The 27,348-nt window shown below is 37.4% G+C and overlaps 1 protein-coding gene across 1 annotated transcript; it reads left to right on the forward strand.

The window, feature by feature from the left end:
- The first annotated feature begins 1,243 nt into the window (after positions 1–1,243).
- NEDD1 (NEDD1 gamma-tubulin ring complex targeting factor) lies at positions 1,244–25,080 on the forward strand. The gene is made up of 14 exons (XM_082007668.1): positions 1,244–2,036; positions 3,955–4,049; positions 5,557–5,673; positions 6,873–7,013; positions 14,383–14,612; positions 15,194–15,395; positions 16,344–16,530; positions 19,442–19,573; positions 19,774–19,821; positions 20,249–20,472; positions 21,193–21,349; positions 21,672–21,828; positions 24,083–24,149; positions 24,848–25,080. The coding sequence occupies exons 1-14, from the start codon at positions 1,901–1,903 to the stop codon at positions 24,950–24,952; spliced, it is 1,998 nt and encodes a 665-aa protein (XP_081863794.1). The 5' UTR covers positions 1,244–1,900; the 3' UTR covers positions 24,953–25,080.
- The last annotated feature ends 2,268 nt before the right edge of the window (positions 25,081–27,348 follow it).

The raw sequence follows: 27,348 nt of genomic DNA on the forward strand, positions 1-27,348 counted from the left end.
CCATCCTCTCAGGTTTACAATTTTAAAACGCGGCCGATACGGGATCCGGTGTCACTCAAAACAAACCTATTGCCGAGAGCAGGATTTATTGCTTAACGCGTGGCTGACTCCAGCTTCCTTCAGCAGTTTCCACCGCGTGGCTCCGTGCCGGTCCGTGACCCGTCACCATCCCCAAAACAGTCCGTACCCCCACAGCCCGGGCACAGTGACCTGTCAAACCTCCAGCCCCTCCACGGCCCGGCACTACAAGCCTCCCTCAGACACCCAGGCTCGGGCCAGGCAAGGCCGGGCCAGGCCTCCGCAGGGGCCCTGCCCGGCTCCAGGGCAGACGCGGCCCCGGTGGTCGTTTCAGCGGCGGGCAGCTCCTCTCGCCGCACGGCGCGCGCGCTCCATCCTCTACTTCGCCCCTTCCAGGCCACCGTAGTCGCCGGGGGCCGTGAAGGCGAAGGCGCGCGAGGGCTGTTGGGACGGGCTGTTAAGTTGGATGCGGCGCGGAAAGTCGGCCCGTAAGGGAGGGCGGGCGGGAGGGTGGCGCTCATTGGCCAGGAGTGTGAACGGACCCCGTAGAGAACTGGGAGCAGGAGGGCCTGAGCCAATCGGGACAGCCGGCGCCTGGTGCCGGGCCCGATCCCTGAGGAGGCGCTGGGCCGGGACGGGAGGGGAAGGGGCTCGGCCCGGTGCCCGCCCTGCCAGGTGGGCAACGGCGGCGGAGGGAGATGAGCGTCTCGACGCTCTGCGGGGAGAGCGTGGAACGCGATGGCGGCCCGCAGCGGGGCCTCGCCTTGGCGGGAGCGGGGCCGGGGCCGGGGCCAGGGCTGGGCGGTGGCGATGCCAATGCCAATGGCGATGCTGTGGGGCGCGTGTGCGCGTAGCGGCTCCTCCCGCGGCCTTCGGAGCTGAAGGTGCGGAGCGGGGAGAGAAGCCCCGTGCGAGTCGGGAGGAGCAGCGAGGGAGCGGGGGGCAGCTCCGCGGGCTGATGCCTTGGGCAACGGCCGAGCGACGGCGGCTGTGGCCCTTGAGTTTCCTGACTGACTGTATCAGTGTTTTGCACCTCCCTTGACCGTTCTCGGCAGTGAGAGTTAGTGGCCTAAAGCGATGTAGAAACATCCCGGAAACTTTTGGCAAAAGGGCGGTTATGCTTTCAGGCGAAGAAAGACTTTACCTTCTGAGTCCTGGTTTGTTGCTAGTTTAAAATTACCTGCAGTTAAAAAGCTGAGAATAAACCTCGAATCAGTTAGCCTGGCTAAAACCCGTTTTTAGCCTAATTTAGGTTTAGGCTAACGTTTTTAGCCTAGAACTCTTAAAACGGTGTCAGTCAAAACAAATAGTGGCGGTCTTTTCCAGTGTAAGCTGCGTTGAAAAGTGACTCATCGTCGCTCGTATTCTACTGTTAAAGTCTTAGTTTTAAGGATTCTCGGGCGTCTCCTGTAGGGTGGTGAGATCAACACTGAAGTGAGTCCTCTAAGTTCCAAACTTTCAGCCTTTCCTTGCAACAGTCGGTTTGATTCTAGCTTGTGTATCTCCATCTACTGGTGGGAAATGAGTACTTGAAATACGGCTTCGTGCTAGGCAGCTGTAAACTGTGGAGATGTAAGCATCATTTTAGTCTCTCGATACCATAGAGGGGATGGCTTGTCCTCTGTGAAGAGGAAAGTGTACATTTCCTGCAAGAATTTAGGTAACAAAAGTGTGGTGTGTTTACTGCTTTTGGAGGCATATTCAGCTCAACAGTACTAATTGTGTAACTCTTTAAATAAATGTCCCTTTTATCAAGAAAACAGTAGTAAATGACATAGATAAAATGCTTCTTGACTCATGAAGTGACCTGTTGTATGTTTTTTCTTTTTATATATATGTATTTTCATTTTTTTACTTTATTTTTGCCGAAACAGGTGCAGCCATGCAAGAAAGCATACGTTTTGCTTCATCAGGAGATGACGTTAAAATATGGGATTCCTCATCTCTAACTGTGCTGGAGCAGTTCAACCCACATACACCCTCACATCCAGTCAGCTCACTATGTTGGGCCAGCAATAGTATCCTTTACAGTTTCAGCCATAGTTTTCTGGGTGTTCTGCAAAACATCAGTGATTTTTTTTTTTTTAAATTAAAGTGTCTGTAAATCACAGGCCTGATGCAGTTTTGAAGTCCTGCATAAAAAGATTTGTATATATTGTGAAGAAAACTTTGTTGTTCTCTGTGTTGAAGTGATTTACAAAATAAACTCATGCTGGTAAATGCTTCTGAAGAAGATTCTCATCCTTTAGGAGGCTAACACTTTTTTAATGATTATGATATGCTTGAATTGCCTACCAACTGTAAAGCTTACTCATTTGTTTCTTCAATAGTTGATTACAATATTCACTTTCAAGGCAGTGCTTAATTTACTGACAAGGTTGAACAAAGCAATTGCTAATGTAGTAAAATTCTATACAAGGTGTAGAGAAGAAAATTGTAATGAAAGATTTTGGTTTGGTGTTGGTGGTGGTGTGTTTTGTTTTTTCCCCCCCATGAACAGCTTTCTCATTGTTTCTGATAGTCTGATAGAATACACTTACCTCTTACTCTCTAGGCACTAGTTTTCTTTGTGCTGTTTCTAGAATTTACAGTGGAAGCACAAATGTGTTGGATGTATAAGAAAACATCCATAGGTTGGTAGTGATTTATGCATGAACAATGGATCTGGCCCATTTACATGTTTCACCTCTGTCTTGGAAGCCTATTATGGCACAATGATAGGAAGTGCCAGTTGTTAGGTGAATATATGAGAAATTTCATTAAAACAGTGCAGTGTCAGGTGAACAGCTTGCATGGCTGTCACGGGAAAAGGTGGTGATGTCTGATCTTGGTATAAAAGAGGACAGGATGCTGGCACATAACAGTTAAGTCCTGCAAATTCTGAATATGTCTGTCCTCTAAGTCTGCAAGTAAGTGGATGTATGAGAAAAAAGTTAAAGCAATCAGAGCACAAATGAATGTTTTAGCTATGGAGCTTGCAGAGAAATTAAAGCATAGATAAAATATATACACACATACATATTTGTGTTGTTTAGTAAACTTCAGCTATAGACAGTCTGTCTTGCCATGCTTTCTTCTGCCTAGTCTCCTCTTGATCCCCTAAACTGAAACAATGAAGTATCTTACTCTATATACTTTTGAGTGTTTGTTAGGGGTAAAGCATTAGTTTTGGTTCTGCATAATTCTGTGAGCTAAAATGTTGCCTTAAAATAATGAAAGAAATAGCAAGCAGTAATCTCCCTAGGAGTTCTTTGGCGTTAAATCCAGCCAATTAACCTGTATTCTTAAATAAGCAAATATAAAATTACAGTGGGCATTGGCCTGAAGACATACAGGACACGGATCGAAATGATTACTCAGTTTGGTGGGGGTGCAGAGGCAGTTTCCCTGCTCTGTAGTACTACACTCAAGGCTTTTCTTACTACTTTGAGCTACTCGGTGTCATAAAAGTTTCTTTTTGGGTGTTTGTTTTTTTTGCCTCAGAGGGAGACAAATTAGCAAACATTCATTGTACTCCAAAAACTAAATGGTGAAGTAGTTAACGTTTGTAACAAACAAGACTGTTCTTTAAATCCATAGTCTGCTAACAGCAACAGACATTCCTTTGAACTCTAGTCTTTGGGGTGGTGAGCAAACAAAATTGTAGACAGGATAAGCTGCCTTAGTGGTAAAGAGCTCTTAAATAATATCTGCCAGATATTTCTCTTCCCTCAAAGAAATTGCTCTGCTTTGTATTTGGAAGTAAGGGCTGTAGTTAATGCAAGAGCTTCTTAATGAGAGCTTGGAAAATAGCCTTATGTTTCTATTTCTAGGTCCCTTCAAGGTTTGGTGCTTTAGACTGTCTAACCAATCTGTCTTCTGTTCAGTAAGGGAAGCTTACTGTTGTTTTATTAATCACCAGTATAATAGAATTATTGTCCATAACTTGTGACTAAGATAGATACCTGGCCACTGCTTCTGCTGCTGGTGATAAAATAGTTGTTTCAAGCTGTAAAAGCAAACCTGTTCCACTCTTTGAAATAGCGGAAGGAGTAAGTATGACTAACGCTGTTCCACTTTTTTTTTCTTCCTCACTCCGTGTTCTGTACTGGTTTTATCGCATCTGTTACGCATGTGGGGATCAATTTAATATTAGTATTGTTAGAGTTATGACATGTATATAAAAACATTTCCTTGTGTATAGTTAAACACATACTCTTTATATAAAAAAGGGTGGGGGGAGTAGTGCTTCTATAATAGTTCTACCAGTAAGAAAATTCAAATGCGGTTGTACTAGCGTCTGATGCTGGTGGCTTTCTGTGAGGGGAATTTGCCTGTTAAGCTCAGCGTGATAGCCCGAGGCAGTCAGTGCTTCAAACTTGATCTATGTGTAGGTGACGAACAGAGCTCAAGTTTGAACTTAATTTCCAACTTGAATTGTCAGTATTATGCATTCCTGTGAATTGTACATTGAAAAACATAGGAATCTATATCAACCCTGTATAAAGGTTGTTCTTGGAACGTACATGTGCTAGCTTCTGGAAACAGGTGAAACAGCACTTCGGTTACGGTCGGGGGGGCGGGGGGGACGGTCCTGTTAAATGGAAGCGTGCTGCTATTAACTCTTCAGAAAGCTGGACTTAGTTTTAGAAGAGTCTCTTGACAGGGTTACTTGAATGACTTGTTAGTGTCCTAAACCATTCTAATTATTCTCCTTGGATAGCTATTATTAGCTATTGTAATGCTAATTTGGTCTGTAAATTTTCTGAAAAGGTGTTCAAACCGGGCTTTTAGGTTGCTGAAGCAAACACTTTCAAAGGTGGAGTGTTTGTCCTGGAGATTTCACTGAATTTGATGTATAACTAATGCCATCATTTCCAATTTTACCATGTCAATAATTAGGTGGACTTGTTTTTTCTTAATTCAAATCTCAGGAACTTAAAAGTGAATTTTCAACATGATAAAACTGAATAATAATTTGTCCTCTATCAATGTAGGTCTATCATTAAGATTGACATTTTTTTCAGAAGCTGGTACTTCAGTGATTATTTTAAAAAGAATCACTTCACTGAGTTATGAAGTTTGCTGCTATAATATTCTTTATAATGTTTAGGGAATGTGAAGTACATGACTTAGACAACTTTTTGATTTTCTTTTAAGGAGTTTAGAAAAAAACTTAGCATTTTCTTCTTAAAACTCAGTACCTGAATAGAAGTCTATCATTGCACTTTAGAGAGCTATAATCTAAGGGGAAAATGCATATAGGAAGAAAAAGTGTTAAAAAAATTTTGACACGGGAGTGGGAAAATGTGAGCATTTGAGAGTTTATTAATTAATGTATTTAAATCTTAAAGTGTATTAAACATGTCCAAACTGGACTGGATTTTAAATGCCTGTTGATGGGAAATGACTAGTGTATCAATAGTTCCATTGGTCAGTGGGACTATCTGTGTTAATGAAGATGAAAACGCCCATCAGCATGCTTTCAGGTAGATTTGAATAAATCCCTTAATTATCTTTAACATACTTTTTTTTTTTTCCCCCCCCTTTCTCCATCAGGGAAAACAGACATGTGTAAGCTTGAATTCTAGTTCTTCATATATTGTGAGTGGAGGCCTTGATAACACAGTTAATATCTGGGATCTGAAATCCAGAAGGGCTTACCGTAGCCTTAAGGTAAGTTTGTCTGAGGAAGAACTGTAGCTTTCATGACTTCCAGGTTTTGCTGCCAACTGTAAAAAACATACTTTCTCTAAGTCATGCATCTGTAGGATCAAGCTCACAGGTAGGAGCTAGCACCCATATGTGTCTTGTTCAAGTTTGTGTTCTTTATGTGCTGTAAATAGCAAATTTAATTTAACAAGCATACTTAACGTCTTCAGAGTACAATTCTAGAATAACGTATGTTTAAATATTATATATTATATATTTTATAGATTACATTTAAATACAATATATTATTCTGTCATAAAAATTTCAGAATAGGCTTTTTATCTTTTGCATTTGTATTGATATTCGCTGATGGGGTTTTTCCAAGGGCAACATTTCAGATATTTGCCATTTCTGATATGTCAAACTAGAAAACACTTTTGTATTTGTAGAATACTGTAGTAGAACTAATGTTATACAAAAATGGGAGGTGCGTGTCATCTTTTAGTTCTCTAAAACCTTGTTACGGTGCACAAAACTTAGGATAGTATAGAATATTTCTGTGATGCTGTCAGTAGATGATTTGCCCTCATTTAGGACCACTGTTAAAGAGGCTATAGAAATTTAGCTTTGATTTATTCTTTTTTTCTTGGACCTTTAAAGTTAGAGTTTGAAACAAAATTACTAAGTAGCTAATACAATACTTTAATCTTTTTCTTCTTTTTGGGCTAGAAGTACTTGATTGTCTTCCCCTACGTATCCAGTAAACACAATATCATCATTGCAAATGACTACATTGAAAAGCTATTTGGTAAATAAGAGGAAATTGGCAGTAGTACATCAGATTAACAGAAAGTGTATTCAAATATCCCTGGTTTCTGGAAAACTTTACTTTCAAAATAACATTAATGACACTCGTGGTAGATATCTCTATGGTTGTCGTATTAATATATTGTATGTAATTATAGCATCATCTTTACTAATTTATTAAAACAATCTTCTGAAAACAATCAGACAGTGATTACAATACAATGTCTGATCTTCAGTATGTTCTGCTGCTGTTTTCTGGGGTATTCCGTAATAACTCTTAAAGAATCTTTTTAAATGTTACAGATGGTCAGGAAGAAACATCAGGCTGAAGTTTTTATGCGAAAACACATATTAGGAAGGAATATGGTTATCCTGAATGTCTTTAACCCTCTCTCCCTAACCTCCCTCCCCCACAGGATCATAAAGATGAAGTCACGTGTGTTACATACAATTGGAATGATTGCTACATTGCTTCTGGATCTTTGAGTGGTGAAATTATCCTACACAGTGTTACCACCAACTTATCAAGTACTCCCTTTGGTTATGGCAGCCGTCAGGTAGGCTATCTGTATTAAGTTCCTTTCAGGTATGAAGCTTTTAATTCAGTGTTTAGAAATTGGAAGTCCGTATCAAGAGCTTTTAAGTTTTGTTAATCTGTTTCCTTTTAATTTTTAAGAGTGCACTTATGGAAAGGAAAGAAGCAGACCATTGTGTATATACTAGTCTCAAATTATAATTAACATTGAAATACAAATTTCTCAAGTACCTTTATATACAGGTTACAGCAAATTTTACTTTGTAGACTCTGGTTCCTCAAGAACAAACTTCTACACATCTCAGAACTGAACAAAAACCAGTTGGCTTTACAAACCAAAGCAGGATTTCAGTGCACTGCTTGATGCATGTTGTTGCAAAGAACAAAGGCCATGTAGGCTGCGTTCTGACTTATCCAGAGTAGTTAGATTTACAACTGAACAGAGCCATCTGTACAGTAGGGGTGAATATAAGCCTGCATTTGGAAATAATAAATTTATTTCATCTGGAGAGTAAAATTGCACAGCTGCTCAAAGAGAAAAGCAATGAGATTTTATATAACCTACTTACGTGTTTAGGTGAGATTTTGGATAACTAATTTGAAGGAAAACTGTGCAAAAGACAAACACAAAGCATGTGGCTTGTCAGGGGTTTCCACTGCAATTCCTTTCTGCAGACTCAAAAGATATTGCAGGATTAGTGGGTATCGTATGGGGAATTCCCTTGATGTAAGGGCATCTGTGGTAGTAAATGAGCTGTGTTGTCCCACTAGAAGTGCCAGTGTGCATTCTTAGTGTGAATGTTGTCTTAGGCAGAGCTAAGTGTTTGTGTTCTGGGCATTCTTTTATTTTTTTACCGAGTTATTTTTACAGAGGTAGGAGCTGCCTAGGGGATGCAGAACTGTTGCTTTGGTCCTAAACCTGACCTTTAATGTCACAGGGAATACTGAAGTTGTGATTTAGGTATTTTCTGTTACTGCAACAGTTTTTTCAGTTCTAGATTGCAGATAGAGTGTGAAGTTAAATTTTTCTCCTGTCTAGCATGAACAATATAACTTGATGAAGAATCCCTTATGACTTTATAGCATCGCAGGAATTGTGGTATACTTTCTGTTGAAAAATCTCTGTTAAATTCAAACTAACTCTGCTCTTAGGTGCTGCAGTGTCTTTGATTTATCACCAGTCTCATACTTATATTGAAGCAAAATTGTAGTTCATACTTTGATCTTAAAAATCCATCTATATAGTCAGTCCATTTTTCTGATTTGATTGTTGTGGTCTTATGAAAAACGTGGATGTGAGGCAGGAGCTACAGGGAAATCCATGGCTGGATTACACAGCTGAAGTGAATATCCAGAGTGGGGACTATGCTGCTAGTTAATTGGACAATGAAGAAATTCTTATGAGGGTGATTTGCATCAACCTGTTTGATATATTCAACTCTTTACACCAAAAACTGATGAGGAATAAGTGATGCAGTGAATAGCTATTTTGGCAGATGAAATCAAGAGGCCTACTGCAAAGCTGAGTGACCTTTAAGATGGGTAAAGATATTTGAAGTGTTAAATCAAAGTAATTGCAAGCACAGAGCTACTCTTCACTTTTTGAAGGGTCTATAACATTTTCTAAAGGGGGGCAGTTATTTGATTGGAGCCTTAATTTAAAATAGAATCGAGCTATAATGATGTAATGGGATGGCTACTTGGAGGTCCCGGTTTATCAGCTTATCTTACATCCTAAAAATTATCTTTGCTCTTATGTGCAAAAATAGCTTTATTTTTGATTTTGGTTTTTAATTGGTGCTTGTAGAGAATTGCAGGATTAATTGTGCAGTGAAGCAAATATCTGGAGACTTGTGTAATTCTATCAAATTTAAAAGCCTTTACTCGACTTACAGTTTAGGGGCCCAGTTTTCTAAGAATAAGCTTGAATAGATACACAGTGTATTGCCCTGCTTGATCCTGGCGCTAGCTGTCTGGCTTAATAAGGGTCATCGCTCCCTAGTAACTTTTTTTACAATTGGGGAATGTGAGGTCAAACTAAGCTTATAAAATTTAGCTTGGCTGTGTTTGATTCAGCATGATGGAATGTAGTTTCCTTGCCAGTTAATATCAGATATTGTATATAGACTCTACAAGTAGTAGAATAGCCCAAGGTCGCAGTGTTTTCTGTGACTTTAAACAATTTTCTTTTCCTATGAGTATTGGCCTATATTCTATTAATTGATTTCTATTTAGAAACAACTTTGTACTTTACTAGAGTTGAGTTCTTGCACAGAGTTGTTTGCAGATCCCATAATTTGTCTTTGCTGTTGGTATTCATTTAGACTACCAGATTCTTATCTGCTTACTGTTGTGAGGATGAATTAACATTTGTTTTGAAACATAATGTTTGTTCAAGTCTTCACTGCCTGGTGCTATTCTCCTAGCAACAGGATTTAGTTTAGTTGTTTGAACAGCTGGCTGATTTGTAAAGATGTGTGATGAGTTCTGGTCACTCCATATAGTGAAATAGTCTTTAGCTTTTAAAGCCATCAGCTTTCTTCACATCTGCCTTCTTCCTTACAAGGCTCGCTAAGTTAAAGATAGTATAGTTTCTTAATCTCCTTTCTACCTAAGGTAATCAGGGATGCTAGACTACTTTTGGTTTAGTTTTGGGCTTTTCACTTGCTTTCCAGCGGTGAAAAACCCTAAGTGGAACGAGCAATGGATCAACCATTTTCTAAAGTGCACTGTTCGTCATTTGGCTGTCTTACTGTGAAGCTTAAAGATAAAATGTACTTTTCTGCAGAAAAACTACTCCAATCACAGCTAAGGCAAAAAGATGTATATAGCTTTTTGTGCTACAGTGACTGGTAAAATGTTCCAAGGAGGACTTAATTGCCTTTTTGCAGGTTCAGTACCTTGCACTAAATGTGTTTCTGGTAGTTCTGTGTGCACAGAATTTCCAGAAATCATTAGGAGTTGTACTTGCTAACATGTAGTGAAACCTGCTTCATATTTGCTGCTTTTGTTGTTTGTTGGGGTTTTTGGTTTTCGTTTTCCTCCCTAGTCTTGACAGGTTAGTTCCAAAACATGACTCTTTCCAAATAATTGCATCATTCTTAATAATCCTGAAATTATTTTATTAGTAGTAATTAAAATCATTAGAAAATAAATGCCCTCTTCGCATTTTTTTTCAGACAACTGAGTTTCAGCAAGTGAACAGCTATACTGACTTAAAGGAAGTATCTTAAATATCTCCCTAGATCCAATTCAGATAAGATACTTAGGCTTGCCTAGTCAGACTTTTTCCCTATGAAACATGTCCCACACCTTTGCCTTTTTCCCTATGAAACAAATCCCACACCATCAATGCCATCATTCTGTGGATGAAATTGTAATCTGTAAATATTCTTGGGCTTCTTTTCAGAAAAGTGACAGCGTTTAACTTGTCTCCTGCATCCTTAGCTAATTTTTTCTTGTAACTAGTAAACCTTGCAGTGAAACCATATAAACCGTAGGGGTTGTGTGCACTTTTTAGTCTTACGGTTCCTATTGCTGGCAGTACCAAGGCCAAGGAACTGTATTGGGGCGGTTTTCAGCTGGGCTGAGTTGGAGGCCCCAGTGTTCAAAATCTAAGTAACAGAACTCTTGTTTCTAAACTGTAACTTGGGAAAAGGGAGATGGCAAACGAAATTCAGCTGCTTTCGGAAAAGCTTGACTAGGAGTGTACTAAAGTTCTGTGTGACTTTGTCATGCCACCCCAAAATCAACATTTTTTTAAAGACTGTTTGGACTACGTATTAATTTCTTGTCAGATAAACAAAGACATTAGAAAGTATAAGAAGTAAGATAAAGAAACGTGTATTAACATTAAAAATAGATGATAGAATCTGATAGACTGAGAATAGTATGCGTGACAGCTCAAAAATGTTTGCAGAATTAGAACTGGCAGAGGTACAGAGGGATTAGAAGCAGGGAAGAAGTCTGGTAAAGAGAAAATAAAGGAACTGAAGACAATAGAAAGAAATAACTGTGTACACTCTTATGTTAAGTGTTAAACAAAAATGTTAAAATGTTATATTCAGTGACATAAAAGGTAACATTTTCTTTGTAAACACACAGCTAAAAAATAATGATTTTTTTTATTTTAGCATCATCTTTGGCAATAAATTTAATCAGAGGGAGAAGGCTGGAAAAGTAACTTGAAAAGAATACTATAAAGGAGATAACTTTTGTTTTTAACTAATTGAAAGAGACTTATGCCTAGCACTAGCTTATCCTGGCTCTGTCTCTTATCATGTGTGGGGAGGGGTCCCTTTTACCTTCTGCAGAACTTCAGTATCAAATACTTTCGTACCTACAATGCAGGATTAAATAGCTCGAATGTCTGATCAAGTATAATAGTTCCTCTGTTGCTTACAAGGAGTCCCATTCCCTTGCAGCAGTGGGTCAAAAAAGATATTTTTCTGTGTATACTTGTCAGCTTTCATAGTGTCTATACATGTGTTTTAACTTCACTGCAGTGAACACTGGATAGCATATAGGTTTTTTGTTTGTTTTGTTATAAAATTCATGTAGAGTTAATATTTTAAAGATGAAGACCGAATGCTACTTTATGAAGCCTATTCTCCTTCTAAAATACAGTGCCTAATTTTCTCTTTGATTATGGATGGGGTGAGAAATAGGGAAAATGTAGATAAGACTTATTGTAAGTGCTGTAGTTTGACCACCTGCATCTTAATACTTCATGGTTTTCCACATGAGGCTTGGTTGTCCGCTGTTTCTAACTGTGCTAGGCTTAAAGCTGTGTTTTTTCACCCAGATGTTTCTCAGATAAAGTATTTTTTAAAGAAAGCTTCAAACTGACTCACTTCTAGGAGAAGTGTTTTGGTTTTGTCTTGTCAAACAGCCTTTCAGAAATGAGGTTCATGCCTCCAGCTGTCTGGGCAGGAGTTTGAAACTCGGACATGTGGCATACTGTCAGGGACGCCAGTATGATGCATTTGACTGTCTCATAAAAGTTTGCACAAATTTAAGCGCCCCTGTTCCTTGAGTCTGATCTAACAATTGCATTGTTGCAAGAGCAATTTGTTGCTAACCTAATTCGGTGAAAATGAGGAATGAATAGGAGCTTCCTCACACCTCCTTCATTGACAACCTGAAATTAAATTGTTGAGCTGCTCTGAGGAAACACCATGACTTCAATGAGAAGTGGGCAACAGAGGTAATACGGGGAAGGTATGTATATGAAAGAAAATGGAAAACTTGCCTTGGGCCTGTGAGATTAGAGGCAAAATGAGAAAAGGAAATGGGAGACTTGGTAGGATAGCAAAGGAGGTTTGAGGAGAGCTAGGAGAGAGTAATCTTGGTGGGCAGGAGGACAGAGGAGGGAGGAAAATGGAACATGAGCAGATGCCAGGGCGGTGAGGAAGGTATTTGGAGGTGAAAAATTGAGAGAACTGTGAGGGACAGGTATGTTTCCCATGTAGATCAGGTATGTAATTGAAGCTGTTATTCCTGAGTCCCTCAATATTTCTTTTTTATATGTAAATAAACTGGAAAATGTAGATAAAAAATGTCTCCATCATGTTCAGTAGAGGATCATATTAATTACAAGTTTTCCTGTCCTATTTGAATATGCAGTTGAGGGTGCCACTTCTTTGTGGAGGAATTAGGCTTCCAGTGAGACATGCAATGTAAGTGCTGGAAATCGTATTGGAGGCATATGAACCAACATATATCTCCATTAAAATGAAGTTAGAAACAGGATAAAATCCAGTACAGTGCACTGCACTATGGTCTATACTAGAATAATATGATAGCTTTTTGAGAGCATTTTCAGACAAATAAAATGTAATGGCTCTCATCTGTCTGGACTTGAGTCAAGCACTTGATTCAGTGCCTTGTGAGAAAATATTAGAGTGGATGGAGGTTAGAAAGGAATTGAGGATGGGTAAGGAATTGGTTATAAGAAAGAAGAAGACAGTAGGTGATACTGAAGGAAAATATTTGTTTGGGTTATCAGTAACTACTCTTGTTTAATATTTTCAGTAACGGTTATGATATGAGAAGTAGAGCTATAATGAGACACAGCTGGAAGGTATTGCCCATAAGAGAGAGGATTGTGTCAGTATCCAAAAATGATTGAAATAATAGACATGGGAACAACTATGACAGTATAGAAATCAATGCACCTGACTTAGGTTACAACTGAGACTTTTCTTATTAGACTAGGATTTGAAAATTCCCAAAGGTAAGAAGGATTTGGGCTTCTTGAACATAAAATGACCATGAGCAACCAAAACAGATTGGGTCACAAAAAAGAAAATGCGATCTAGGATATGTCAGGATTAGTATTTACAGTACAAAACGGAGGAAGTGTTACTGCCTTTGCAAAGGCAGTAGCAAAAAGTTGTGAGGATCATATGAAATTTTGGATGTCCATATTCAAGAAAGATTCAAACTGGGAGAGCTGCAAAGAGACTGTGATGATACTGGAAAAACAGCCTGAGGAGACTGAGTCTCATTTACTGCTTATATCAAAATAAAGCCTGAAAGAAGTTGAGGTGGCTGTTTATTAAAACAGGGAAAAGCAGCGCTGGGGAGTTAGGAAACTATTAAAGTGTTAAGGGCATTATTGTCACAGGAATGAATTGGTGCAAATGGGTCATAAATAAAATTAATCTGAAAATTAAGTATTGTAATTTAGCATAAGAGCAGTGAGGTTCTGAAGCAATACGGTGGAAACAAAATACTTACCTGCTTCTGAAAGGCCAGTTAGGTTCCTGTATTACATGGTTCTGTGATAGCAAGGCTGCATGTGATGAACCAGGCAGATTATTCTCTTCTGTGGTCCTAGCTCACAGTGTGAATTCTGTTCTTATGCAGGATCTACACACTTGCATAACTCTGGAGTCTATGTGTCTTATCAAATTGGCTTATACCCAAGTCCTTAAAATCAGTGGAGGGGAATTAAGTTTAACATTCTTGGCAGGAGACCAATCAGTGAAATAATGTAGCTTTTCACTCCTTTAATTTTAGATGTGGTGTGGGGTTTTTATGGTAGTGTGTATGATGGCATGATACTTGCTGAAAAATCAAGAAACTTTTCTAGGAGTCGTCTTTTTTTTTCCTTGTCCTTCATTTTGCTGATTAGCTCATATGGTACCCTATACTGGTACACACACACACACACAAAAAAAAAGGTCTGCCCTCCAACAGCAAAAATGGCATTGTAATGCGAAATGAACTTTTTTTTTAACTCATTATTTTTTAGAGTGGCCAGCCCTTGTAAACTACTTCAATTTAATGCAACAGTTGTATTCCTAATGTATTTGTATGTTTATAAAACAATTTAATATAGTGTTTAATAGTGGTATTACAATTCATTTTTAATGTCTGTTTTACAGCCTGTTCGACACTTGAAATATTCAACCTTTAAGAAATCTTTGCTGGGCAGTGTTTCTGACAGTGGAAATGTAACTCTATGGGATGTAAATAGCCAGAACCCATATCATAATTTTGAAAATACTCATAAAGCACCAGCTTCAGAAATCTGCTTTTCTCCAGTCAATAAGCTGCTGCTTGTAACTGTAGGTTTGGATAAAAGAATTATTCTCTATGACACTTCAAGTAAAAAGTGAGTATATTGATTTTATAGGATCCTTATTTGTTTTTTATAAACTGAAAAAGCATGCCTAACTATGACATGAAATATTTAATTCAGACCACATTCAGAATGGTTGAAGTGGTTTGTATATCGCTACTGGAGAACATGTCCCGTAGTCTATTTTGCATTTTCATTAAAAAAAAAAAAAAAAGACAACCAACCAAACAATAAAAAAGAAAGAAGGTATGTGGGAACTAACTGAGGTGCTGCATATGAGTGACCACTCCCAGGTGCTTGTGTATGGGTTTTTCTTGTTGATGCAGAGCAGTTGGCTTCTGTGAGGGGCAGTACAGCCTGTGAGGACCTGCAGCCACCTGAGCTTAGCTTGCCTGCTTTTCTAGTTCAAGATACAAGACATAACTGTGATGCAGAGAGTTGCTGAGGTAGTGAGCCTTAAATATGGGAGAGTATTGTCACTGGAGAAGGGGAACTACTGACCTGTAGCTGAATAATGAAAGCTTTTATATTATTTTTTTTAGGTGGTCTGTTTTGAAAAGTCTAACTTTTGAACTCTAAAAGCTTCTTTATCCTATCCTCTCTCCTCTTTGAAGATTACTGACAACAATAGTAGCTGATTTTCCACTGACAACAGTAGACTTCATGCCTGATGGTACTACTTTGGCTATAGGATGTTCCCGGGGAAAAATCTGCCAGTACGACTTAAGACAACTGACATCACCAGTGAAAACAGTTACTGCTCACAAAGGCTGTGTGAAATGCATACGTCTTCAGTTCAGTAGCACTTTTTCCAAGGTAAAAAAAAATTCCCTTTTTTTGCTCAATATGCAGATTAGTGAAGCAAACATAAGTTTGAGTTGTAAAAAAAAATGTTACCATTCAATTTCTAAGCATTATAGATATCAAAAAAATGGTTCATACCAACATCGAAATTATAAATTGCTCCATCTTAAGTGCATTTTAGGGGGCTTTAATGTGGAATTCCCCCCACCCCTGGCATCGGTGTAGAAATCAGTGAAACTTTAGTCTTAAATTTCCTGGTGTGAATACGCTGCCACAGTTCAGTTTGTGGCACCTTAGATTCATTTGTACGCAGTAACAGAAAGGTCTGTAACGGCCCTTCCACTTAAGAAGAAAAGACACAGCTGCCTGTCTTGAAGTATTTTGCATGGTCTTATATATGGTCTTTTGCAGGCATGTATAAATGGTGGAGAAGTTGATTAAATAATAGAGAACACTTAAGAGGTTCTTCCCAGACTGACTTAGGCTCTACTCTATCCAGAAGCCCCACACGTCCATTCAGTGGAGACGGAGAGAACCTCTGAAGTGGATTCTCTACCACTCTGAGGCTTTCCTCTTCTAGCACACTTGCTGCTAGTGGTTGACTATTGCTTTGCAATTTGGAGTCCCTAATAATGTAATCTCTTATTTTTCCCATGCTTAAGCCTAGGATCAAAATTGGATTGTGCCAGGTCACTCCATTGTTACCTTAAGCTCTGCTGCTATTCTTTTGCAGGTCCCCAAAGTCTTCATAAAATAATACAGATGTTTCCCATGTTCTTTGAAGTTACATTAAGATACTTTTTTTTATATTGGTAAAAGCATATCTCCTAGGCAACCTTTGCAACTTGAACTGATTTTTTTTTTTTAGTATTTTGAAACAGAAAGAATATTGGTTTATAATTTTACTTCTTAGCTGACAGAATAATAATTTCTCTTAATTCATTCTATTTTTTTCCTCAGTCTAATCTCACGAGTTCTTCAAATAAACCTGTATCCAAAAGAGTAGAAGTCAAAACTGGTAGTAATCTTGGAGGAATTCAAAATATTGGCATGAAAAACATTGCCTCTCAAGCATCAGCAACAGTTTCATCTCATTTGGCATTGCCAAATGAGAATAAGGGAGGAGAGGTTCTTCAGGAGAAAACAGGTAGTGTTATTCTTCTTACTCTTATAATCATATTTGGCATAATGTAGAAGATGGAAGGAATATTTCATGCCTTGACCATTGCGGTATAAAAATTTCACTGGGGGAAGAGTGTTTGAAAGAACTGTGCATATATGCATGCACGTCTGTACCTTCTTTTCCCTCCCCTACTGCATTAGCTGTGCTTTGAGACTGTGGGAAGTGAATTGGGTCTAACTACAAGCTTTACACATGTGAAGTCTAAAATTCTGGACTTGAAGTAAAAGTTTGTATTTAAACTTTAAAGGAGAAAACTCTATGGTGATGTGGTGATAGCCCCACATAGAGGGGCTAATCTCTTGCGTTCTGACTTCCTGTAGATTATCCTTATGTACTAATGTATTTTCTGACACAATGTCTGTATGGAATGCAGAGCTAATGGTTTGTAATTCTATTAATAAACCAGAGTAACAGACCTCATCTAAAAAAACCAACCAAACAAAACACAGGGAAGAAAAAAAACTAGCCCAAAGACCCAAGTGAGAACTGAACTGTATTTTTGTGTGAAGCATGATTCCAAGATCACATGGTAGGAAAGATGTTAAATATAGTTGGAAGTATGATTAGTTGTATAACTGTACTTGCTATTTATGCTTCTGAAATTAGCAAGCTCTTTATAAGAATTCTAAGCATTATTCTAAAATTCTGCCACTATGTGAAATGTGCTCTTAAAATTTTATTTAATTCAAGAATTCTGAAAATATGGTCAAATCGGTAACACTGTTAGTTTTTGATTCTTGAAAAAATCCTCAAGCTATTTTAATGCAACAGCAGTTTCCCCTCCCTTTTTTAAATAAAGAGAAATACATTTAGCAACAGTAATTAGGCAATAAGCCACTGCAGTCCATGGAGATACGTATTAATGACCTCCCTTGGGTATGCAGTGAATTACGAGGTAAAGTAGAATGCTTCCTATGTATGTAAGTGTTGCTAATCAACATTATTGAATGTTGTGGAACATTTACTTCCATTAAAATATATGATTTATTATCTTTACTTGAAGATGTAATGGCTGTTACCCTTAAATGTGACCATGCATAATAAATACATGTTGTAAGAAAAGAAAGGCCTACCAAGACAAACAAATATTTTTCACTAAATTGAATGTTCACTTTATAGAAGTAAAGACCTCCGTATCCTTCAGAAGATACGGCCTTTAAACTTGAAAATGGGAATGGATGAGAGACCTCAAACTGCATTTGTTTTCTGGAAGCTCTTCTAGACCCTGATTATGGGGTTTAAATTCGGAGAAGCAAGGGACATTCAGTAAGGTGATCTGATAGCATATTTAAAACAAAAAAAATCTGTTCATACAGCTTATAAATGGATTAGGGCTTTTTGTCACAGGTATTTTAAGGTACAAAAGTATAAATTAATTCAGAATGTGATGAGAAGTTTGGATGTACTGTGAACTGGCTTCCCATAAACTTCTATTTAACAGCCGTCCCCTGGTTTAGGTCCTTACTACATTTAGATTACTGGGTATGGGTAAAAATATACAAAATATAAAAATATACAATAATATAAAAATATACAATATACAAAAGACATTTTGCCCTATTTTATATTATGCTTTTTCCGTGTAAATCCTCTGTAGATTCTGGCACAGGTTGATATTACACTTCTAGTTTGACTCGGTATGCCAAGTATTTACTTAACTAGCAAGTGCAATCCTGTCACAACTGACACATCTGAAGAGTAGAAAATGTGCTATATTAATACACTTACAACTGAAATCTTAAACCTAACTCAGGTCCCAGTTTATGTAAATACTTGGACATGATTAATTGTAGTCATCCACAGAGACACATTTGGATCACTTGAACAGGTAATCCCATGTAGAGAAGTAGTTAGAGGTTTTTATGAACAGTGGCTTGTTTGTTTTAATTAAAGTAGGTACAAAGTAAAGCTTTTGGATGTACAGGTAATTTATTTATAGGAGAATTATTTATGGATTGCACAACACTCATGCTATTTGCCTAGATCTTAACTTACAGAAGCAAAATTTAGGCACTCCTAGAGTTAGGAGTTCAATGAGGGCAGAATAGTGGCTTGCTTACAGTCTTCCTGATCTGATTTTCAAACATACTAAATTGTGAAAGTTATTTAGGTCGTTATCTTAGCAGTTCATTTCTTTGTGTATTTCTCATCTAAAAGCTGTACTTTGAATAATTACTGGGGCTTGTTTGGACTTAAGATATGCTTCATTCTTCAGCCAACTGTCCCTTCTACCATACCTACAAAAGTCAACTTTTTTCCCCTGGATTGGGTCAGGGATGGGCTTGAGGGTGGAGTGGGGAAAGGCCTAGGAACAAGTTTCTTTTGTCTGCAACTGTAACCCCACTCTAATTTCCTAATATTAGAAATAAGCAGAGAATAGCCTAACATCAGGTAAGCTTTAAAATAGATGTTTCATAGAATTTCCCTTAGAATGCTTAACGACTCCAGTGAAGCAGATTTCTCTTCTTGCAGAATAAATTTAAATTTTGATCATCTGAGTATGATCACCAGCAGAAAGTGCATTCATTAGTTTTCATTTCACGTGATACATCATAAATCTGCTGCATCCATTAGGTAGAGTTACCTGAAAATGAGTGCATTCTCCGGTTTGACAACTCTCCTTTTTAAAAAGAAGAAAGGAAACCAACTGTATTTTATTTTTGTTAATAAGTATCTTAGCTTGTCTTTATATTCACCTATGATGACAGTCCAAATGAGGAAGTTAAAGTTGACCCCCTAACTGAAATCTGTAGAAGGTTCTAAAGTAGCTTGGTGGACTTACTGGGCATCATGCTTGCTCTGAGATCGTTTAGGGATAATGTATGTTATTTTTGGAAAATGTCAATTACTAACTGAATGTTACTGTCCTTTTAAGGTTTTCCCCATAGTTGCAGCTTGGATGTGATTCCATCTAAAGAAACAGATCATGGGAAAAGTGCTGATTTAAATAATTTTGATGATTTGGGTCGAAATAGTTTAGGAGATGTGTTTTCTCCAGTCAGAGATGGTAAGTTGTCAATACTGAAAGTTGTAAAGCATCATTCATCTGCATATAGCATAACATTTTGACATTCATGTGTTACCAACCACTGTACCTACTTGGTATTTTAATTTGTCTTTGATTATGAACTCGATGCAATTATACAAATATTAATATCAATTTCATTTAATAAACACTCAATCTGTCTGTGTTCTGGTATTTTGTAGATATTATTGCAAGTAAAGCAAATGAAGATCCTCAAGGAAAAGGAGATGGTAAACATACTTTCATTTTTCTTTGTCAGTGATAGGCCTTTGGAGGCCCACGCTAGTTCTTACGTGCTAATTTTGTTGTACCGTTGAAAATAAAACAAATGATGAAAGCAGACACCGAAACAAATGACCTACTCTGGAAATTGTCTAGCACATTGAGGTGCTAAGACACAACACAGTAACAGGAAATCCAAGAGTATGATCCTAAAGGGGTTTTGTTTTTCCTTGATGGAGGCTTTTCATGCCTTCTTACATTCATAGGGACAATGACAGTGTAAGCTGGATTGAGGGATTTAGTTTTTGTGGCATTTTTGGGTCATTTTTTTAATTTGTTTTTTGTGGGTGTGTGGGCATTTTTATTGGGACGCCAGTTTGTTGTGTGTGTTTGTTTTTTGACCTGTGTGTTTCACTGTTCCTTTTTCCTTTTTAGGTCTGGATTTTCAGTCCTACCTTTTGGGTTTGGATTTTCTTCCACAGCTCACCACTGCCCTTCCAGTAAAAAGAAACCCTGTTGGCAGTAGTGCACAAGCGATACAGTCTAGCCCATTACATGCACTTTTGGGATCTCCAATTAAAGAAGAAGAAGAACATCCAGAGACTGACACTAAGAAAATACATCTTGGAAAACAAGAATCTAAAGAAGTCTTAAAGCAGGTATATTATACTAATTCTTGTTATGAGTGGTCTTTTTAGAATCTTGACAGAACACTACCACTTGAAGAAAAAAATCCTTAACAGTGTCCCAGCTAAGCTTATTTTGCAACTCTGTTCACACTGTTGACACATCTGTAAAATGTTACTCGGTTTAAGCGTGTTTGCTTTCAGCAATGCAAGATAAATGTGGGTTTCTCATTAAATGAGCTCAGTTTATAAAAGTTCACACGAAACAAAACTGGGCTAGCCTGAGGAATATTTTGATTTTTCTAGAAAATCAAGAACGATCATTAGTTGGTTGTACAAATATGATTGTTGCTTATTAGGTCAATTCCACCCTCCCTTCTTTCCCTGTTCTCCATCTCCTCCTTCCTTCTTGAGCTATTTTTTATATACTTCTGCTGAGATCCTAGCTCCTTTTGTATTGCTTTTGAGAAGTCTTGAGTTTGCTAGGAATGATGTTTATAACTTTGACACGAAATGTTTGATGTGCAAGTTGAGAGGCCCCTGCCTTTTGTACTCCTTTTGTGTGTGCACACTTGAGGCAATTTTCAATGTTTTAGCAATCAATTTTTAAGATGTCTTGCTAGAAATTGAAAAGCATATATTTATGAGTAGATTCATAAAAACAAAAATGTTTGATCCTGAAAACTTAGTCTTCAAGTGCAATTAGATAATTGTAATAAGTAGAATTACTGTTGTTGTTGTTGTTGTTACCAGCTTTCAAAATCAAGCTCATCAAGTGCAGAATCTGTAACTTTAAGTCCTCCACCATCATCTACTGCTGTAAAGGCTCCTGATACAAATGAGAGACTAGTGAAGAATATTCAGGCCCATCCTGCATATGATCTACCAGTTAATGGTACTACCTCAACAAGTAAGTTGATCATTTTGGATAAGTTTTAGGCATGGTTGATTATGAACTGATGTGAAACCTGATAAAATGGCCCTAGTATTAAAACAGAACATCCGGTGTTGATTCTTCTGTAAATCCAGTTCGCCCTCCTAGAACTTCTCTAGTTGCCTCTGAAAAAACTCATTCTAAATCTAAATTACTTTTTTTTTTACTATGCAATATTTGAGATAAAAATATTGACAAGCCTCAAGACAAATAAAAAAACCCTCTTCTACTCCATTATACTGACTTTTTTAAAAAATTAAATTTATTTTTAAATTTTATTTTATTTTTGATTGTAAAGGTCCAAATATAACATCACCTGTCACTGCTGGAGTTGCCAGTTCATTGTCAGAAAAAATAGTAGAAACCATTGGGAGTAGCAGACCAAATGCACCTCTGACATCAATCCAAATAAACTTCATTCAGAATATGATTCAAGAAACAATGGATGATTTCAGGTACTGGTATTCATGCAGAACATTTTTGTTTTTAATGACAGTAAGATGTTCTAACATCTGTTTTAAAAATTTCTACTTGCATTAGAAAATGACACCATTGATAGCCCTTTTTAATAGCTCTGATGACTAATTCGACTGATGTCTCTGAGGTTGTTAATGTGTGGCTTTGCTAACGTGTTTTTGGAATGAGTGTTTGAATACATCTTCTCGGATGGTAAATTTATCTGCATAACAAGGTAGGTCCTTACTGCTTTCATGAAGCAGTGTGGTGATTTCTTTCCTTCCCCACTCATCCTCTGTCCCAGCAGGAGAAATTTCTCTTAAAGTTGACATTGTGGAGTGTTTGATATAGACAGTTGTCTTGTATTGGCTTTGACTGTTGCTAGCTTGGCATGTAAAAGTTATAATACTGTGTGTATTTCTACTGGTGAAGCTTTACATTAAGATAATGTCTGTGCTTTAAGTGATGGTTTGTGAATACCTAACTAACATTCTACTTGTCATGAAAGAAGTCATATTAGCATGGATTTAGAGTGGAGTTTGAAGGAGATGGTGCAGTTGAGAGAACTGTATCTAGGGGATCGCTTTCCAACCCATGTTTAAGATGAAGTAGGTTGACTGAGATGTTGGAGGGGAAAAGGATTGCTGGGCAGGGGAAGGGTTGCTGTCTTGATGACAAAAAGCAATGCAAAACTAGCTTAGTAGGTCTGTGTGCTATGGCTGTTCTGTATCTGCCAACAAAGTACATCGAATGTCTTTAAATAAGAATATAGTATAGTAAAACTCTCCTGGGATTTTTTGGTGGTAATCACACATCCGATTAAAAACTGTAACTTTCACATGAATTAAAATGTAGTCTATGGATTGCAGATGGTTTTTCTGTAATGTCTGTGTTCAGGCATCCCAGTGTTGAAAGGTATGCTTGTCAGTCTTGTACTGCCAGTATCTGAGATCTGGAGCCTCAGCGATTGCATTTCTCTTCTGACCTACGCTTCCTGAAGTGGCTGGAAGGCTCTGCTGGATCTCTTCCCAGTTGTAAATTGTGGATACATCCAAACTGACTGTAAAAGATTGTTGGTACTGAGGTCAGTAAAAGGGAAAGGAGACATTGCAAGCTTCTCATTGATATAAATACCTTTCACCCTCTAGAATCTGAGGAAAGGATTTTTATTGCTCTTGGCAGAAATCCATTCTTCTTCAAGTAATGGGGAAAAAATAAGGACCTTAGAAAAGGACCAGGAGGAATATGTAACTCATTTGGTTCCAAAAAGCTGCTTGTTTCTTGATCTTTGTGTCTTTGGGAGATAATCTGCATCTTTGGGTTTCTAAGCTGCCAGCTGGCATCTATACTCAATACACTCAAAGAAGGTTGTTTGCCTCCAATAGGAGTTTTGAAGCACAATAACCTGTGGAAATAGAAAGTGAAGAATATATCCCCTTTGGGTTTGCTATATGTTTCAGGAAAGGAGAATGAAATAAGATCTGTCTGTGTCTACTTAAGAAATGCCTTACCTTCTCAGGCTGTTGGTACCCATAGCACAGTATTCGGTCTCAGATGATTGCACTGTGATGTGCTGTTCAGAAGAGCATACAAGCTTGCCTGCTCTTTGGTGAGCTGGTTTCCTTGTTCTTCCTCAGTGTCTGGAATGCTTGTATTAGTGTAGTGTTCAGAGGGTATTTCCAAGCTTGGTTCTTGTAGTGTGGAATTATTGCCCATGAATTGACAAAAAACCCCCACTGCCACTAATTCTTACGTAGATTAACCTGGAGCATTCTGTGGGCTTGAGGATAATGTATCACTTACCACAGTCAATGTTTTGGGCCCTCTTACAAAAGAGTGCTGAAAGTGATATACTGAAAAGCTGCATCTTCAGTTACAGCCAAATATCTTTTTCTGTGGTACTTGTGATCGAGGGATTGAAAATCAGCTTTGAATGGTGAAAATGAGATAAGTTTAGAGCTTGCAAGTGAAAACAATCTTGATATTGCCATGTATATATTTATACTTCTAAACAGAAAAGATTCTGTCTTTTTGTACAGCAAAAAAACGGTACTTATGAAAGTCAGTGTCATAAACAAAAGTATTTCAGAAAATAAGTGGTAGAGGATCATGTTTCATGATTTAAGGATTTTTAGTCATGTTTCACAATGTTATGAAAGTGAGGAAGTGTGGAGTTCTGGATGCTGAGGCTTGGAGAGAATTTCTGCTTCCTAAATAAAACTACGCATTGTCCTTTTGCAATTCTTCCCCCAGAGAAGCATGCCACCGAGATATTGTGAATTTGCAAGTGGAGATGATCAAGCAGTTCCACATGCAGTTGGTAGGTACAAAGAGCACGGTGGGAAATGTCGTCAGTTTTCATTTTGAGTAATACCAAGGCATGCCAACTTCTCTCAAAACTGAAAATCAATTTTGCTTATTAAGAGCAAGAAGGGGAGGATTGGATTTGAAAGAGGGAGAAACTAAGAATTGGAGTTTGTTAAACTGTTTTATGTTTGATAAATAAATGGAACATATCCATTGGGTAGGTATCATGAATTCCGTATTTCAGGAGTTATAAAAAGACAAAAGGGAAACAAATTCAATTGTCCTTTGGAAAGGACCAAGAGCTAGGGTAAGGAGGAGATAGATGAAATTTGAATAGAAATCTTCACTTAGAGGTACTGCATACATACTGAACTGTGTTCTGTGTTCTTTAACTTCACCTTTTTATGAATCTTTGTTCTTTTGATCTGCATTAAAAAGACCTTGTCTTGGTACTGAACATTTTAATGGAACCTGCATTAGTAGAGTCTCGTCCTGAAGAAGTGCAAAATATCCTTTGATAAAATATTCACTAATGTGTTAATGATCAAAATACTGTATGTCAGCATAAAAAACCCTTACTTTTCTTATCAAAAGTTTTTAAAAACACTATTATCTAGGTTATTTAATTTTCAAAAGGGATATGAAAATGGATAGGATAGAACTGGAATAATTAACTTTATAGCTACTGATTGGGACTTTTTTTTTCTCTAGAATGAAATGCACACTTTACTTGAAAGATATTCTGTAAACGAAAGCTTAGTAGCTGAAATTGAGAGACTACGAGAGGAAAACAAAAGACTGAGGACTCACTTCTGAAAAACTTACACTGCTGATTTTATTAGCATGAACTCACTACAGGTGGCGTGTTGCTTATGACAGATCATCCATTGTCACTGAAGGATTCTATGAAGACCTGCTATTATTTCGAACATGAATCTTTTTCTTCTAAATAAATGGTATAAGATACTATATGTAATTATAAAATTTGTAATGGATAAACACCGTATAAAGAATACTTGCATACTTGTGCTAACCACCTCGAAATACATCCTTCTAATGGAAAAACTAAAAGGATAAGTACATTAATAGAGTTTTAACAATACATGAAGTGCCTTTTTATAGACAAAATCAAACCAGGACGGATACCTTTTCTGAAGAATTTTTATATACCTACTTTTTTATCTGCTTTCTTAATTTTACTGTTGTCAGAAACAATCACTGTAGCTTGCCTTTCAGATACTTTTCTTGGAGAAAAATGGGAGAGAAAGCTCATCTTCTGCGTGACATGGAGCCTTGTTTATAAGGAGCTGGAAAGTACAGTATTCAGTTAACTTTATTCAACTGGCAGCTCTTCTATCCTGAGTAAAACTAGAGCTTGAAAATATTCCCAAATTCAGTGCCCTGATCTTTCTTACTATATTCCTAAGTCTAAAATTTGTGCTTGACTGCTGTGAACTTTGTTGTTGCAAATGCTACTTTAACTGCACTGTGAGGTTTTTATTACAACTTTAGCTATGAAACTAGAGTTCTTTTTATTTACATGTATTTGAATATTGTCATAGCTGGTTCAATTTGAATGCAACTTTGGACTTCAAAATGTAACTGTACTCAGCCATTACTAATATAGCATGGTGTAGATGGGGTCTTTCAGTCTTTGACTCAAACATCTTTTGTGCCCCACCCCTTCCTTTTTATTCATAGTGGATAACACTTAATATTGAGCAGTTGTGTTGTAGTTTTGAAGCGTGTTTTTATAGCATCATTGCAGCCTTTTTGAGATAGCTGCATACCGAATCTAATTAGTAACTTAGCTGTATGATTAACGTAACAAACGTTAAAGAGAAATCATTACGTCAGTAGCATAATGGTATCATACTTGTGTATAAACATTTCTGAAATGAAGCTCAGTATGAAGTCTTGACTCTGCTGAAGTTCATGGGAGGTTTGTCTTGGCCCTTATTTGTGCCAAGAGGTTAAATTAAATTAAAACTTCAATTTAAAATTTATTCAAAAATTAAATCAAAATTTTAAAGTAAAGAAAAAAACGTCACTGAAAGAAGACTTCTCCTACAAGTGCTTCTTGCTATTTAAATTGTTCTGGAGGCTTCTTAATTTTCTTACTAATATTTGGTTGTTTCTTTTCACACAATTATTAAAACTCACACAAGGAAAGTCTGAGAGCATGGTGAGTTAATTAGTTACAACATCTAGTGTTTAAATCCATGATGGCACTCTTCCACTAAATGAGAAAGCCATAATATATATAATAACTTATTTTTATATGTTGTATCTATACCTTTTTCCCTATCTTTAACTATTTTTAAAAAGAGACTGTTCCTTTTTTTTTTCATGTCAGTTAATGACATGAAAATACAGTCTTGTAGTAAAACCAGGTGTTCAAGTAGCCTTTAATATTAGGGACAGGACTTTAAATGTCTGCAGTTCTACTGCTTTCATAAGCTTTTAAAAATATTTCTATATTACATAACTTCATGGTGAAAAGTTTGTTTTTTTTTTTTAGTAACTTAACACACAGTGTAGAGGACTTATAAAAAAGTTCATAGTATCTGTAAGCTTGACATATTGACCACACAGTTTGTGAAGACAGTAGTAGTTGAAGGTAGCAAAAAATACCTTACTGTTCTTCTACATGCTTTGCATTCTTAAGGAAGTAACTTTGCATATTTGCATCTCTTGATTTGTTCCCCAAGTGTTCTTGCTAGTATACCCAGATGACAGCAGGGAATTAGACAAGTATCTTGGGTATTTGTAGATCATTTGTTTTCTTGACTCGGAACTGTATAATGTTTTAATTCCCAAAAGGAGGTGATTATAGCAAGAGTGATTAAAAGGATGTATTTTGGCCTTTTTAAAAAAAAAAAAAAAATTAGGGCGCTTTTCCATATCTCAAGATTACTGTAGCACAAGTGGCTACGCATGCTGTGTGGAGACCCAATATGCCTACCACTGTAGGGGTCTATTTTGCCTTGTACACAAATCTGATTTGTATGTTAAAATAAAGCTTGGGGGAAAAAAAAAACAAACAAAAAACAACCAAAAACCCTGCTGTGGCAACCTACTTTAAAAGGGGAATAATGTATACTGTGTTGTTCTATCTCAGCAGGCAATAGCCTGGGCCAAAGAATTTGTAGAGAGCTACCTAAAATTCTTCAGTAATCTCTCTTCTGCATCTGTGTCTTCACGTAGACCAT

Source organism: Phaethon aethereus, assembly GCF_964289735.1.
Source record: "Phaethon aethereus genome assembly, chromosome: 1".
NCBI classification, from domain to species: Eukaryota; Metazoa; Chordata; class Aves; order Phaethontiformes; family Phaethontidae; genus Phaethon; species Phaethon aethereus.